Here is an 18,194-nt window from a genome sequence, read left to right as displayed (position 1 = left end):
TAAAATGTGTTGGAAAAATGAACAACCAATAAAATTAATTATATGATTTATGCTGGTAAATTTAGATGTTAATTTTTCAAGTCAATGTTCATATTAATATATAAATAACTAAAATTGCCTTTCTTGCATATTTAATACATTAGAAAAAATTATATCAATGAAGTACATGCTATTTTGAAAATATAGTTTATTTCATACGTATTAAATAGAGATATTATATATATATATAAGTAATATTAATACTAAGTAACAATGATGTGAATCAAACAAAAACTCGTAGATACAAAATGGTTTTATTTTTACCAAAACAGTTTATCATAGGCGTATGGAAACCTATATATTAGGGGGTGCTTACTATAATTTTGGGCCCTATTTTAAGAATACGTGTAGGTACATTAAATAAATTATAATTAATTTTTTATGTTATATTGTGGTAATTAGCCCCAATAAATTTTTTTTCCTTGAATCTCGTATATTTTTCTCAAACAATTATAATTATTTATTTTTTGTAATTGTTATATTATCATAATAAGTCTTTGCACGAACATTTAGTCTTAATATAATTTATTTTTTACCAAATATTTTAGAAAAAATTACATTTAATTTAGGCAACATTAGTTAAAATACGGATCTCTTACACTTTGACATAAATTTTGGGCTCTATTTGCAAAATTTCTGGGGGTGCCCAGATTCATCCGGTACCTCTTGTGAGCATGCCTATACAGTTATTCGCATAAAAACATAGTTCTGATAAAAAATATTAACTTTAAACAACGTGAATTTAATTTATTATATACCTGCTGTTACATAATGATGGGTAGTTCATTATTTTTGATTTCACCTTACCATATTACAGTGCCGTTAGTAATATACCACGAATTAGCAATATAATAACGTTTTAAGTTTTGAATAAGCCAAAACCAAAATCCCTAGAGCAGCGTTTCTCAAACTGTGGGTCGCGACCCCCTAGGGGGTCGCGAGTCAATTTTTGGGGGGGGTCGCTAGAAGTTTTTTTAATTATACAGATTGTAAGAAACAAGCACATTCATCACATACGCCTAATTATTAATTAAGTATTATATTATATATATTATATTATATTATTATTATTATAAATATATTATTATTATTATTATTATTATTATTATTATAAAGTAGTAAATAAGTAATAAAATAGAAAAAATTTGTTTTTTTGAAATTATTTTTATTGATTCTGTAAATGTAAAACTATGGTCATGATAGATTTTTGGAAGAAAATTTGGGTCGCGGTCCTAAAAAGATTGAGAACCACTGCCCTAGAGTATTAGTGTTAAAGAAATAAAATTGTCTCTAACTTTCCTTAACACTACCTAGTACCTGGTATTTTGAATAATAGTCAATTGAAAATTTGTTGTAAATATTTTCTTTAAAAGTGTCGAAAAATAAAAAGTTCATATACTTTAATAATTGTATAATATAATCGTATTTTACAGATAAACGGTATTGTACCAGAAAACAATATAATACAAATGTACGTTTCAAAAGTGATATAACATAATATTGATTTTGCTAAATAAAATTAATATATTTGTGCGTAAATATTTAAAAATTACGTGCTTTAATATCGATTTACGTAATGATATAGTATCTACGCGTTTATGTTTACATATGTATAGTGTATTTTAAGTAACAAACATAAAAATTTTAAGAGTATTGTTTGAATGTATATTACGTGGGTAGAAGCAAATAATAAATTTAGTAAATGCAGTAAATATAGTTATAAAACAAATAGTTTGAGTTGTTCGATGACGAGTTGACAATATTAACTATAGGGTCGGGTAATGAAACGAGTATTTAGATAAATGTAAAATCATATTTTTTCGTAAAAATCATAAATCACAATGTTTGAACAAAACCACCATTCAAATCAATAATAATAAAATAATAATGATAATGATTACAAAATATGCTCTACGGGGATAACACGTGGAAAGCGTATTTTTATGTACACAGTTGTATTCAATTTTATGTTTTCATGATTCAATAGTTGTTTGGTATAAAATACGTAATGAACATCGCGATGAAGAAACCTAACCTAACCTAATCTAACCGTGAGTCGAATCGACGAATTTTTAAAAACCTTAAGCAGCATTTGTACTTTTACGGAGTGGAAAAACTGTAGCGCGCTAGTGGTTGCAGCGTAAACGGATCGGGAACACTCGAGATTGTTGGGTTAGGTCATATACTACATCGTGTACATCGTATTACAAACTGGTTGAATAATGATAACGATACCTAATAATATTCAAACGGTCCGAGTATCCCGTGGCGAATTCATTTATTCTTAAACTACGACATACAAACGTGAAACATTATAATCGTAATAATCGTAATTTTTCGATCTTAATACACGAACGCTGTCGGATCAGCGGAATGGGTATTATATTCATATTATGTAAAGATTTACGTTGAAATGGACGTACAACGTTTTGTGTATGTAATGCAGTAATGTATGTACGCAGTGGTTAAGTATTACATTAACAACAACGTGGTTTAATCCTTGCTCACGATAAGGAAATGCGGTGGCGCGCGGGGTTCGCGTTTGGTGGGAAAACGTTGTTTTATTATTAATATTATTATTGTACATGAGCCGTATATTATAATACAACTATATACGCAACACACGCACGTACACACGGTGCCGCGCAATAAGTAGGAGCCGTATACGTGTGTGCAGGATTAAGGACTAAGGATAACTTATGGTAGCAGCAGGTGCGCCCGTCTAGCACACATAATAATGATGATGATGATGATCATCATCATCATCATAATAGTATAATATGTCGTCATCGGTTGTCGGTGCATAGTAAAAACAGAGACGTATACGTTGTTTTTATTATTACTATTATACACCGATCGACGGCGGCGGCGGCGGCGGCTCACAAAGGCGCGAGACCCGGGCGGCGACGGCAGTGGCGGCACACATCAAAACCTGTTGGCTCGTGGCTAACCCCCTGGCCCACCGCCGCAGCTCTTTGTGGAGCTTTGCCGATTACCGAATGCCGCCGCCGCCGCCGCCGCCGCCGATCGTTCAAAATATAATGTAAAGAACGATGGGAAAATAAGTATAACGTGTACAACACGTACATAATGAATCGGGTTTTTTTTTCTTTTTTTTCACTTTAGGCGCGATTTCATACACGAATGCGTAAATGTGCGTATTACGCGTGTATAGGTGCCGCACACATTATGTATTCGCGTAATATGTATCCGTACACGTGGCACGGATGATTACCGTTAAAATCCGGTCTTCGGCCGAAACCAGGTTGTACTAGTAAACCGTATTTGGACTACAATATTATCGCATCACAAGGGTTTGGAGCAGAAAACGTTCGTTTGCGAGCAGCGCCGTGGGATATAAGTCCGATGAACGGATTTCAGAAACAGAATTCTGTTTACGAAACTATGAATTAGTGATTTATGAATAAATCGAGTTAAGAAAAAGCAAAACGAGATTTTTTTTTTTTACAAATTTTTTTTAGAGTCGGTCGCGCTGAAAAACCAAAAGAAACAATTATGTATATATATATATGTATAAATAATACATTTGCACACCGTTTATGATTGATACAAACATGGAATAAAACAAAATGATATTAATATTGTTACGGGAATCGGACTTTGAATTATATTGTACTTGAGTTTTGCCAATATAAATTTTTACATTCTTGATGTACTAATAAAGTATTTTTTAAAAAAAAAAAACATCTGATAAGATAATACGTTTTCCACTGAGTATAATAAACTAATAAGTGAAGTAAATACAGACAACGTTTGTAGTTTGTTTTTATGAGAAATTAAATTGTTTAATAGGACTCGGAAGATCTGTTTATAAACGCTTCGTTGTGTAACATAAAACAATTTATATTATAAATTATAGTGCGAATTTTATCAGACTCCATTCTGGTTTTCAACCGATTATGATACATCTTTAAAACAAAGTCAATGTTTTAATTTAAGGTATACATACATTTATTGTACGCGTCGATATCAACATTTAGTCCTTACAACTCACTAATATACTTGCATATACACGAGATTATTATTACTACGACCAAATTAAATTGACTAAAACTAACCTAACTCTTACATAAAACGTCAGGCCAATATAGAATAATAATATTTTTTATATTTAATCCCTCGAGTACAAATAGAAAAATTGTAAATATTTCTTATCGTAATGTGTTGAAGAAATGTTGTCGGACATATTACCACTGTTGAATCGAACACATAATTATTATATTATTAATTATATGATAGACATTTATGACAAATTCGTACCACGCGAAAACAGGGCTAGGCGTAGTCGGTAGGAAAAACACGTTTTTTCTAGTATTAATCGGTGGACGATGCGAGAGTTATGTCGTACTTATGACAAGAAAACGTCAGAACCATATCAACGGAGGAAAATTAGAACACGTAATTGAATCTCGTTCAGCGACTCAACGTCAATAACATCTATGGCGTTGCAGCCGGTGATTGAGATTTTTCTAAAAGCTGAGAATTGACTTAAGAGTGTTCACCGAAATAAATTTGCCAACCGGCATCATTATAGAACGACGGAGCGCGCAGAAGGTAGTAGGGTAACCGAAAAACGGACTTAGTTTGCACTGTCCGCAGCGAATCGATGAAAATACGTTTGACAAACGGGCAAAGAGGACTTCGTGGACCGGATAAAAAAAAAGAAAAACGCTCGGTGACGTAACGGAGTCGGTCTTTCGGGCAAACGGAACAGATCGTGTTCTTATCCGGTACCTCGGGCCGCGATGAGCATACGAAGGATTGCAAAAGGACGCGCGCGTTTATCCTTCCCGGACGTACGAGAACGAACCGGTATCATTATCGTTACACGCGGAACGCGTAAAGTGAAACGTTTTTGGTCACAACATCCGTAAAGCGCGCGACAATACCAACAATAATATCTATGATATATCGTTATCGTCAAAAAGTTAACTACCCGCCGTCATAACTACAACTACAACTACGGCATACAGACCTGTGTAGATACCCTCGGTGTCCTCGCACTTCCACACGGTGACGCCGATGTCCACGTAGAACATGAACATTGGATGGCCGAACTTGTAGGCTGGGAACGGGTCGAGCACGAAGAACGCGTCGTGCGGCTTGCCGGTGAGCTGCGCGTCGTTGTCGGGCAGCACGGCCACCACGGTGTCGTTGTCGGTCAGCATGCCTCCGAAGTACAGGCGCACGTCCTTGGCCGACATGTCGGACAGCTCATTGCACTTCTCCGGGTCGTACAGCTCGTAGCAGTTGTGCGCCACCAGCCGGTTGAACGCCAGGTCGGCCAGCTCGTACACGGCGTCGGTGTTGAGCCGGTGCGCGGTGGCCGCGGCCAGCGCGGCCGCGCACATCACCAGTGTGGTCGCCGCCCTGTTGTACATGTCGATCGTCGCGTGTCGCTGCAGCTGTGGTCACGCTCTTCGTCACGTGTCGGTGTTCCGGGGTGTATTTGTGTGATGAACGGGTGGTACGAGCGTTCGGATTGCAAGTGCGGACGTAACGGTTCGCCTTGCGGTTCGCTTCTGTGCCGGTGACGTTTCGTCGCTCTCGCCAAGGGCGGCAGGAACGTGCGTGCGTGTGCGTGTGCGCGCGTGCGTCACGCTGTCCTTTGTGGGGAGCGGTGGGAGGCAAAAGGAAAAACGTGCGCGTACACAACCCCCACCGGGGCCCGCTATCCACCCTGTCGCGGCTGCGGATTGGAACGGGCCGGTTGGCGTCGGCGTGCGCAGGGCGGAGTTTCGGTTCACAAGCGGGCGGCGGTGAGAGATCAAAAGCGCACCTCGCCGCCGACTCGTTAGTGGGGCACACACGCGTACGAGCACGGACGGTAATGTCTTACCTGCACGCGTACAGGTATACAAATCCAAACGGTCCGACTTCTAATTCCCTTTCTCTCTCTCTTTTTCTCCTTCTCTCCGTTTCTTTAGCGCACCCAGCTTTATGTACACATTATGTTATGCGTTTGACTGATCTTTTTCTCACTATTCATCGGTGACCGCCGCCGAAAGATGAAAAAAATACTGTACGCATAATATACATGCGCACCTTTCTTCCCTGTCCCCTCGCCTACGACCATCTTGTTCTATAATCTCTTTTGAGCCGAGCCGCCGCATAATGTGCTTGACACTCGTACGTAGGAAAAAAAAAACAAAATACTTCATGTGTGTACCGGGGTTTTATAAGACTACCAACACTTTTTCTCGAAAATAAATACACATGTACACATCTATGCACCGAAATCATAAAAGAGTTTCCACATTGAATGCGGCTTCGGTGACACGGGTAAAATAAAATATAACCTTGCCGATCGCTCTATTTATCATCGATTTTCGTCCGGTTGTCTTTTTTTTCTTTCCACGCCGCATTTGATGTTATTATGTTTAACTATTATGCGTGTCTTATTTCTACTATTATTCCTGTACCGTAGACCTTAAAATATCGACGTACATTATTTGTGATTCAAAACCGTTATTTGACGTTTCTCTTAACTCTCAATGTGCACCGCCTCTTTTTAAACGACCCTCTGAAACGAGCTCAAATAATGTATACGAACGTTACGTTTACGAAGTTAAGTTGAACTTGAAATCGTTCTATACAATTGTAAAATTGAATGTTATAGTTCTAAACATGAGAAATCAAATTTATCTGTGTTACACGTCCATGGACCAGTATCGAATTTTGAAGATTTCATAAATGAACACAAGAGATGTTTTCATGTCGGGAATGGCCTCGGAAGAGTTAGAAAATAACCAAAAATTATACCTATAATGCGTGTAACACGCATTATATCTTAATATTAGTTATTCACCGTTTATAATGTAATACAATCATAATTCGTGTAGAATATACAAAAACCCTAAAAAAATTAAAGCAAAAATATTATTAAAAAAAACTTAATTTTGATCATAAATTCAAAACAATTAGTCTATTGATATTAACCAAACATGTTAATGAGAATAACACGAAAAATGTAAAAAAATATTGTTGTATGAGCAAACGAATTTGAACTTTATATTGTTATGTGATTGCGACTTTTCTCGATTCTATGTCGATTTGTCGTATTGTCGAACCCATTGTTCACGGTCGCCAACATATAACCGAGATTTTGAAATTGGAGTACACAGGATTTTATACATTGTTTATTATATATATATATATTTTTTTCTTTTGAAACACAAGGAATTTTGTAAATCTAATTAAAAAAACAATTATAATGAGAGTATTAGGTATATTAGTATAATTTATTAATGGAGAAAGCTCGGACGGGCGTAAAACTCCATCTAAAAAAAAAAACTGTAAAGATATATTATATGAGATAAAAAGCTCACAAAACATGACAGAAATATAATAAATGACCGCCGTTTCCGAAGGAACACATCTTCATTTGATCTTTAATTATACCAGCCAATATATAGAATAATAATAATAATAATAATCAGATATACATATATTTTATACATAATTTGTTTAATTATGATTTGCCCGTCAGCATAACGCCACGGGAGAGAATAAACTCTTCTACTCCATTTTGAGTTTTTAAAATAATACTAATAAAGAAAACTGTATGTTGATGTTCCGGCTTGCTCGTCGAACGGAGAGTGACAATTTTATATAATTTAACAATTATAGTTCATCCTATTATTATTGGACCTTGATCAATGATAATCGTAATTATTATAATTAAATTAGTGCAATACGTTATGCCTGGTAAGAATATCGGTGACAAGAGATATACACTACACATAAAACATAATTATATAAATAAAAAATTAAGTATGCAACGGGTCTTCCAGATATAAAATTCTGTGATGTTACATTATGTATCACATTTATGATTACGAGTTGGATAATATGTATAATATTACGTGCATGCTATTTTTCTGAACACATATAGATGAGGATATAGGTTGTATTTAACATAAATATACTTCTGTTTACGAGTTAAATGATTTTTTATGAACATTTTATTACAAATATCACTGTGAGATTTTTCTCATAATAGTATTTATTATTCGTAGTAATAGTAAAACAACTATTTATATCCGCAAGTATTATTTATTACACACATACTGTAGTAGGCCTAGGTAAACATTGGTAAACAATATTTTACATATTTACAAAAATATCCGTTTTCTTTTTATAGGTCAATGAAGCAGTAATGAGCTAAGACAGCAAATATAGATAAACTACTAACTACATTGAGCTATTACAAGCTATTACATTGACGTTATTTGCGGAGTGGAGGGGGATAATTCATGCATTGCCGCAGTATAGAGTTAAGCTATTCTGAAGTCGGCACATCAACAAAATATAAATATGGTTTTTATAAGTTTTTTATTGACATGTTGTAAATCAGAAAAATGAGACGTGGTACGGGTACTTATTTTCATACGTCATTACGTTCAAAGTACAAATCACATTACATTTTTGGACTGGTTTGACGTCCTCTTCCCTCCACGTTAATCAACACTTTGGTAAAATGAGCCGCCGAGTCGGCAATTTAATAAGAGCATGTCGACTACCCTACTTTAGAAAAAAACTGAAATTACGCCATTGTACTATCATAGGAGAGTGGCTAATACTAGGTCATGTGTGTACATGAAGTACATTTGATTTACCGACGTAGATTTTGCTCGTAAATCGAAGATGAGTGAAACACAAATATTAGAGTGGTTTCAAGATAGAATAATTTACCTTGTGCCAATATTGTTTGTTTCGTGTCTATTTGTTATTTCAAATATAATTATTTTAAGTCACAGATTATCTGACATTATCAAATAAATATAATACATTTAAAGGCTGTAATATGTACACGTTGATGTATGTGATATTGATACTTTTTCTAATAAACATTTATAAATGAGTAATGGAAGGGAATAAAAAAAGCAATTATTAAGTTTATTACATCTTACGGTTAAAAAAAATTATATTCTTTCCGATACTTTTAACATAACTAAATACACTAATACTGTAAATTCGACGAGAATTTCAAAATATTGACGATTAATATCAAAACAACGACAATAAAAATATATAAAAATGTCACATATATATTCATTAAATATAGATATTCAATGTAATTCAATTTATTATAATTAGGTTATAACTTTGAAATAATTAAAAATAGGCTTTAAAAACTCAAAACTTTATCACAAACTGAAGAAATGAGATATAAAACAGAAATTTACAGTAATTAATAGTATCAATTAGTTGTAAACTTACAACATAATTGAGATGTGGCTAATGATGTTTAGTAGGGGTGGAGGTCAGTCATTAAAATTAATTATCAGACCTGCCTGTTAAATATTATAATCCGAACTTGGTATTTGATATATTTGCACATTTGTTGGTAATTATATACTTAAAATTTGATTTGCCATAGATTGTCATGACTTCTAGTCGTATTATTTTATGTTAACACATTTTAGGTTTTTTTTTCTTAAAATAAATACATTATACTTAGAGTTTCCAGAATTATTTTGCTTGTTTTAAACAATTTTTATATTAATTTAAACTTACGTTAAAATATATTTTTTGTTTGAAGTTGTTAACATTTTTTCAAGGAAAATTTAAAAAATATTACAGTCTATTTCAGTAGAATATTATTTTATGAAACTTGTTTTTACATTTAAATTAGACACCTGAATAGATTAAGGGAACAAAGTGTGGGGTGAATGTAGATTAATAGCTATATATATTGATGTTATAATTTTCACGTAAACAATTTTTTCTTGCTTAATAATTTTTGATTATTTAGCAAAAAATAATAATAAAACATATATAGCTTCTATAAGTGTACAAATAAAATTTATTATGATTATTAATCAAATAAAAAAAAAAAACCATTTCATCGCTTATTGATTTATTTACAACTATGTATATATAGCAACCATACTATATAACTATAATTATACGGGTACAGTTTATAAAAAATTATATGGAATAATTCAAACAAAAATACATTTAAAATACCGTGTAGAGAACTTTATCGTACGCAGAGGCGAAGGTTTGACTTAAATAATGCACGCTTGTATTTTATGAGTATTAAAAACATGCGACGACAATTATTATTTACAATGGTTTGGGTCTTAGGGAAGGACAATGTTGTCGGCTGGATCAAACAAATTTAGTAAGTGTATACATATACACACATGATGGATATCAGCTGATAGCATAATATAATATTACCTAATATACTCGACGTTTTAATCTGGAAAGAAAAACGTTTATTTTATTGTTATTTGCCGCGTTACATCTGTTAGCTATTTTCGTTTTATACTTTCACACTGTGCATTTAAACCATTATCCTGTTTATTTTGTTGTAATATTTATAATGTAATCTATAATTAGTGAATATTCAATTATATCTATTAATAATATGTAATAAATGGTTGTTATACTTTTCATTAAAATCAACATTTTCCAATTACCACCTACGGTCACTAAAAAAACAACAAAATATAATACAATTCCATTTTTCTCTATATAAAAATCAATTATAGCTATTATTGACCAAAAATATCATTAAAAAAAGTCGTACACAGTTTATTAAAAATTTGTATTCAACATAGTTATCATAGTTTTTTTCATACTTAGGCTTGAAATCAAAGCATTAAAATCATCGAAAGATATAAAAGTAGCTAAATATGCGCTTAAAAAATTTATTTTACTGCAAAATTCCATTAAAAATTATATTTAAATTTTAAATTTTTCTTAATAAATGTAATGCATTGCATAAGTACGTAATTTATAAAAAAACACATACGATATATCACAGCAAAATTGCTACATTACGATTCCACAAAATTTGTGGAACCATGTAGATCTTCATATCTATTTTTAAACATGAACGATTCTGTAAATCTCATTTACAGGAGCGCAATTTCAATGAAAAAACATTATTTTTAATATTTTAATAGAGAATGCGTTTTGAAGGCTTGACGACCGCAGAGATCATTGATGAGGTTATTATGGCGAGGAAGAACAAAAAAATAAAATTGAAATTTTTTTTCATGTTTACCAAGTTTGTTTTTTTCACATTAATATTGTTTTTTGTAATTTTTTTTTTTTATAACATTTTGTAAATAATATTATATACTATATTAAATATATTTTGTTTAATATATTTATATAAGTGTATAGATGTTATATTTTATAAATTTAATAAATCCATAAACAAAACAATTACTGAATATTTTTCATTTTATATATTAATAGTTGATTTGTTACTTATTATTATTTTTTTTTTTTTTTTTTTTTTTTGTTACTACTAACGACTTTTTGACTTTTCACGGATGTACTTGTGTGTAAAAGCTATAAAGTTACAACTCATGCGCAATCGTGTTCTACCCATTGAATATATCTAAATTTGAATTGTTCACTTTAATTTTATATTTTTATTGCGCGTATAACAAATTACCCGTTTGTAAACACAAATGTTTCATCACATAATCACTTTAAGATTCTGAGTGAAGGGAAGGATATTATGGTTTCATAATGATGTTTGTATTTTATTTTTTTAACACTTTTTCAGATAGAAATTCTAGCCCAAAAGTTTTTTCTATGAACTTTTTAGATTTTAAATTGACATGTGATGGTATTTTTATTTATCTAGTTACCTAGGAAATATTTAATTTGTTTAATATATTGATTTTAATAATCACCGATTAAGAATTATGTAAGTTATTAAACTTGTATAACAACATAATCGAAACCATAATTTTAAGCAGAAAATTTAAAGGTGAACATGTACTATTACCACGTATCTCAATGACTCCAACAGATAAGAAATTAGAATTCAAACTTTTGCAGTTTCCAGTGCGACTCGCTTTTGCAATGATCTTGAACAAATTACAAGGACAATTAAAACAAGTGCGTGGACTGAATTTTGAAAATTCATGCTCCTCACATGGATAACTGTATGTGACCTGCTGTCAGAAAACCTGATTTATTTGTATACGCACCACAAAAGGAAAAACAAAAAATATTGTATAGTCCAAATACACTTTAACAAATAGCATATATTTGAAACCTCGAATTGACAAAATTTTTTCAATAAAATGAATAAATAAAAAAATCCAAAATAAATTGAACATTGTTGTAAGGATATTAGTATATGCTTAAATATAGTAAACAGTACTGGAAGGCGCGATAGACATGGCTATATTTAATATTTACTTATTATAATACATAACAAATTAATATTTCAACCGTTATTTCGGATGATTTATACTTAAAAAGGTATAGGTTCAACGGTAACACCCAAAAAGAGTTGATCACTCACTATTTCTCAACGGACAACGTCAAGTATTGCTCCTCATTGACCATCGCTACATTTCACAACTATATGAACTCAAAATTTATCATGGTGGTCTTTCTAATATTCAATGCATGCAATGAGGATTTTAAAAAATATTGGAACCAGCAAATTCGGCAATTCAGAGGTAATTCAGCGTATAACCAAAATTACTATCCAATTCATTTGAACTTTCGTTTTATTTGTTTTATAACCATCAACAGTTATAGTTAAACTTGGCTTTAAATAGTATAAAGTAATAATCCATTAAAACCTATGTCACGGTCAAGAATGTTCCGTGTGAAGCCGGATAATTAAGCTAGTATTTTATCATAAATCACTAATCATACAGACTGAAAATTATAATTATAAATTAGGTATTAATTATTACCTTTTTACCTTAGGTACTTATTGCTTACTTCTTCATAGTAGTTTTAGAAAAAAAACACTTAATATCAATTTGAAGCGTATATTAATATAGGTTTAATTATTTAAATATTAAATACGTTATTAAAATTAAAGAAATGTACAACAAAAAACAATTTATTTCATTTTTTAAAATACTGTAATTTAAAAAAAGATGTTTCAAAAATGTTTCACGGGACAATTGGTAATTTAAGTAATTATCTTAAAATGTTTATAAGATGTATTTGCATGCTGTATAATCACTTTTAAACACTGAGAACCAAGAGGCGTTTAGCTTCATCATGTGTGTGAAATAGATATAAATGTCAATGTACGTATACGTCTGTATACTTGTTATAGTATAAAGACATGCATTGATAGACGAATTGCTCTATCGCATCATAGTATTCTACCATATACAGATCGACTATTAATTAATTTGTTCATTCTGAAGATTTACTAACTAGTGGGTACATTTATCCACCCAACCCACCCCACACCCACCCAAACACCAGACAACCACCATCACAATGAAATTAAAGGGCGAACTGCTTCATAAAGTAAGTGTTCGGCACCACTAATAGTTTATACATAATATGTAAATTATAGATATCTACAGTGTGTAAACGATAATTGGATTTTTGCGTAGAGCAATGCAATTTGAATTCTGTTTTTTTAGATGTATGTTATACTTAATAAAACTCATTTTGATGATCTCTGAACTTAAATCTGTTCATTATACTCACGCATGCACAATGAAACAATGTCGATTATATAAAAATTATTTTTCTAAATGATTTTCGTTTTTGTCCCTTATTGTTATGAAAAACGGTTTTAGATTGAAAATGTCCCCTTCTTATTTATTAGTTTTATTTAATTTTAAACTACCCCCCCCCATACAAATTTTATGTAGATCGAACAAATCAATTAGGTTTAATGAGCATAATTAACTGAACATAAAAAACCGAAGTGTATGCCAACACTCCAATAAGTCTTCAACATTTAAAAGACAAAATAAGAACAGCATGTAATAAACTGACCAAAGTACAGATTTCAGCCTGCACTAAAAATTAATTTATCCGGCGTGCTGAAGTATGTTTTTGAAAAAATGGACATCAATTTGAACAATTAATAACATTAATTAATTATTATAATATTTATTTATATAAGTATTATTAAATACACTTTAAGTTTACCAGAATTTATTTTGTCATTATAAACCTATAAAATCAATTTTTTTAACTATTAAAAAACACTGATTCTTGAATAAAAATGTATTTTAGTTTACTATTTTAACTTATAATTTTCAATAAATTAAACTATGAATAACAATTAATAAATAATATGTTTCAAAAAAAAAAAAAAATTCCAAATATACATTCGTTATAATTATTCTTTAATATTTTAACTAAAGAGGAAACTCCTTAAAATATATTTCTGCTGTGTTTGTTATAGCAATAAAAAGAGTTTAAAATCATATTATATTTTAAAAAAATGTAAGGCGTCAGTTTGGCTTATGTGGCACTGATAATCAGGGCCGTATTTAAGATTTTTTTGCCCAGGGGTAACAACATTTTGCCGTCTTTCTTCCCTGTAGTGTAAAACCGAAAATAAGTGTCTCCTACTATTTATTAAAAAGCCGCTCGTAATTAATTTTCCCCATTTCAGTACACTATTACACAATATTTTTAATTAATATCAAATCCAAAATAATAACTGAGTTATAATTACATAAAAAAAGTTACAGAAAATTGTTTTTTATTAGACTTATGGTAGTTCCCTTAAATAATGGTGATATAACATTTAATAAACTTATTTCTAATGTTCAACATTTTATAATAAAAATTAATGAAGAATTGGAATTAAGTAGTATATATTTTAGAATAAAAGATAAGTTTAGTAAAAATAAATGTGTAAGTAGAGTGCCAAAAATAAATAAAATGCCTGATAAATAAGTATCTGATGAAAAGCCTAACGTTTCCACAGAAAAAAAGATTTGTTAACAATATTGTTAGAAGTATTTCAAATTTGTCTTCACTTAAGAAATTTTTTTTTCTTGTTTTTAAATCGGCAAACGTAGAAATCATTTTTTCCAAATCAACTTTATTAGTTACATTTCTTTCTACATTTAAAATGGAAATATTAGAAAGTCAATCCTGCCCCATACTGTTCCTTAATTAGTTTTTAATTAATTTTAATTTCGAAAATGACCTTTTTGCCGTTGCAAGTGTTATAGGCAATGAAATATAAATTATACATGCAGTTATTATATAAAAGTATGTTGAACAAATATCATTTTTAACTATAAATAAAGCCAGATCCTTAATCGTTTGAATATTAGTGTTTAAAATCCTCTTAAACACATTAATTGTCTGGTAAAATCTGAAGAAATGTCATCATTGTATAAATAAAAAAAGTTCATTGAAGCCTTAGAGATATCATTTTCATCCATTTTAGCTAACATTGTAGAAAATAAAAAATAAACATTCTTTATTGTTTCTTGTAGTCCTTGAAACCGTGAATTTAGTTGAAATATAACTGTATCAATGATAGGTAGAAAATTTTAATCCTGAAATGTTCATGTTATATTTAGGTGAAGATCACCATCAATTTCATCAAAATATTGTAGAGCAAGTCTACTCCTCTTAACATTGAAAATTAGGAATAGTTCCCCTATGGAGCATAATTCTTTACACTCCAACAGTATATTTTCATAGCTATCTCTTAGGTTTTCGATAATTGCATGCATCGTGCAAATTTTTATTTTGTTTCTAAAGGGATTTTGATACCCCATGTAATACTCTCAAAATCTTTTTCCGAAAACATAAAATTAGAATAAATTCCATATATTCTAGTTTTTCTTTATGAAATTATGAAATCAATAATTTTATTTTGTTGTTTATTTATTGTGAAATCAGTTATCAAATACCGAAATAGTTTATTTTATTTAGGCTGGGCCCGGTGGCCCCTGCTGTCTTTGAGTGTTTGACACTCCCAATCCTCCCGGTAGTTACGCCACTGCATACGTGTAACAATTGTTTAAGATGTGCTTTTAATATTTTGTACGAAATTGTTCAACAATCCGGCTCTTTTAATACTATATACTTAGCATATACATTTATTTAAACGTTAATATGTACACAAGTTACACGTGAACGTATATTTTCCAAAGTTAAAAAACATAAAAACTAAATTAAGATCATTAATTTCTCAAGATATTATGGAAGCTGTATTAATGACAAATATTGAAAGAGATTATATTGTTGATAAGGAAATTGTTGTAAATAGTATTGCAAAATGTGCAACAAAACTATCAAGGATATTGATTTGCGATGTTATTCATATGTATTGTTTAATTTGTTTGACCTTTTATATCTTTAATATTAATTAAAAAAATGTATAATATTATAAAAATGATGTACTTATTGTAATTAGTAAATTGTATTAAAATAAATATGAAACTATGTCATAATTTAAATCGGTATTTTTTTTATAATATTTGATGTCACAAGTGGTATATCTAGTGTAGGGGCTATGCCCCAGTGGCGTGAAGCTCTGTATTTAAGAAAATAAATCGTAAGAATAACAAAAATATATTTTCTTAATATTCTGACAAATTAAAATGAAGTTAACAAAAAACTATAACTACAAGTACAATTTTTTTAAAAATATCGAACATTGATAAAAATGATAAAAGGTTTAAACATAAACAAGTCTGGCTAAAATATTTATTTTTTATAAACAATGTAGTTACGCTAAATATTATAAACATCAATGTAAATAGTTATTTAATTTTTATCGTTCCAGTAAAAATTATTCATATTTTGTAAAATATTTTAATTCGAAATAGAACCTTATTTTATATGAATATATGATATAAGTATCTAGTATACAGTATATACTGTACACTATTAGTGAATACATAAATAAAAAAGAAATACATATCCAAAAGTCAGTCAATATTATTATATTATTTATTCTTTAGTAAATATTATATTTACTTATTAATTATTGTTGTTATTTATATTTACAGCTGAAATGGAAAACCACCCTCGTTGTATCAAAAACATGGATGTCATAGCATGGGTTCCTGGTATTCCTGGACATGGTCCTAAATTTCCTGTACCAGATAATTCCCAACCTGGAACTCTTTGTTTAAAATACAAAGGAATGAAAATCTTTAGTACGTAAAATCTAAAAAAAAATATTGTTAACAATTCGTCGTTTATGAAGATCATGTTTTTCCTAAGGCTCTTTTGTTACCGAATTTTGCATAGAATAGTTGTTTCACATTATTTTTTTTATATATCAATATTATTTACTACTCAAAAAAATTAGTACATTACTCAAATTAACCATAATCTAAAATTAGTTCAAAACCTTTTACATTTGGTGTTAACTATGAGAAAAAAATATCAAAATTATAACTTAAATAGAATAATAAAGAATTTTGGAAAATTATTAACTTCAACAGTTATAATCTTAATACATGCATGTTGATATATAATCATGATATTAAGAGTCTAATAAGCTTCATAAGTGCTTAATAAACTTATTTTTCTTGTTATTTTTAGTCCCATGTAAATCCACTAAATTACAAAGCGACAGCAACGTAGTTAAAGACGACAAAGAAAAAAAAATAATTCCAATGATAAATTTAAAAGCAGTAGGTCACCTACTCAAACCAGATATAAACTAGCAGACTCAAAATATAAAGTAGAAGAAGTAAGCAGTTATTTGGAAGGACAAAAGTTTTCTGCTGTGCCCTTAAAACGTTCTGTTGGTGTCCAATGGAATATTAATGATACCGAAGACACGTCTAAATTGATTAATCCACTGCAGACATCGAATAGAACATTTGATTATATTGAAAATGTGAGTTTACCTATACTACAAACCAAGTAATAACAATATTACAAGGGTATATCCAAGGGGGGGTGTATAATAACAGGTCCTATAAGAGGTCCGGACCCCCCATTGAAATTTCTACATATCTACTAAAAAATTTAATAGAAAATAGTATAATAATACGAGTAGTATATAATGTATTTTAATTGCACATTATCTTCAATATACAAAGTTTATAGATTACCTATATAAAATACCTATAATATATAAACCATACTATAGTATATTAACAGTCATTTGTTGGTATTGTGTTAAACTATAATTATAATTACAGAACAGATAAAATAAATATGTTGGACCCCTCCATAAAAAATTTCTGGGTACGCTCCAGCAATATTATATAATGCACATATTTAATCATGTTTTCCATAACATTTTTTACAATAAACGTGGAAAAAATGTTGTTAGATGACATCTGTAATGTGGCAATAATCGATTTTACAGAAAAAGTTGACTGCGGATACGAAGAAAAGTAATGGATTCAATAAAGACATAAAAGTTATAAAATGTCAAGTATCAGCAGTGG

General features: G+C 30.4%; 2 protein-coding genes across 3 annotated transcripts in view; one reads left to right on the top strand and one right to left on the bottom strand.

Moving 5' to 3' along the window:
- The window catches only part of LOC112684755, a 29,557-nt gene extending 23,693 nt beyond the window's left edge, over positions 1–5,864 (bottom strand). The window contains exon 1 of the mRNA XM_025556414.1: positions 5,036–5,864. Coding sequence (XP_025412199.1) covers positions 5,036–5,441 — 406 coding nt within the window. The 5' untranslated portion in view covers positions 5,442–5,864. The remainder of the gene's footprint in view (positions 1–5,035) is intronic.
- LOC112684756 overlaps positions 1–18,194 on the top strand; it is a 41,341-nt gene extending 23,147 nt beyond the window's left edge. The window contains exons 2-4 of one of the 2 annotated variants that reach the window (XR_003148735.1): positions 16,794–16,943; positions 17,335–17,635; positions 18,113–18,194. Coding sequence is in view for 1 of the 2 variants with exons in the window: in XM_025556415.1 (XP_025412200.1) it covers positions 16,794–16,943; positions 17,335–17,459 (275 nt within the window). In the remaining variant the exon portion in view is untranslated. Of the gene's footprint in view, positions 1–16,793; positions 16,944–17,334; positions 17,678–18,112 lie in introns of those variants that run through there. The other variant, XM_025556415.1, reaches the window with a different exon arrangement.

This window comes from Sipha flava, unplaced genomic scaffold, assembly GCF_003268045.1.
Source record: "Sipha flava isolate LNK unplaced genomic scaffold, YSA_version1 257_pilon_pilon, whole genome shotgun sequence".
NCBI classification, from domain to species: Eukaryota; Metazoa; Arthropoda; class Insecta; order Hemiptera; family Aphididae; genus Sipha; species Sipha flava.
The sequence above is the reverse complement of the archived record's forward strand: the minus strand, read 5'-3'. Positions and strand labels throughout refer to the sequence as shown.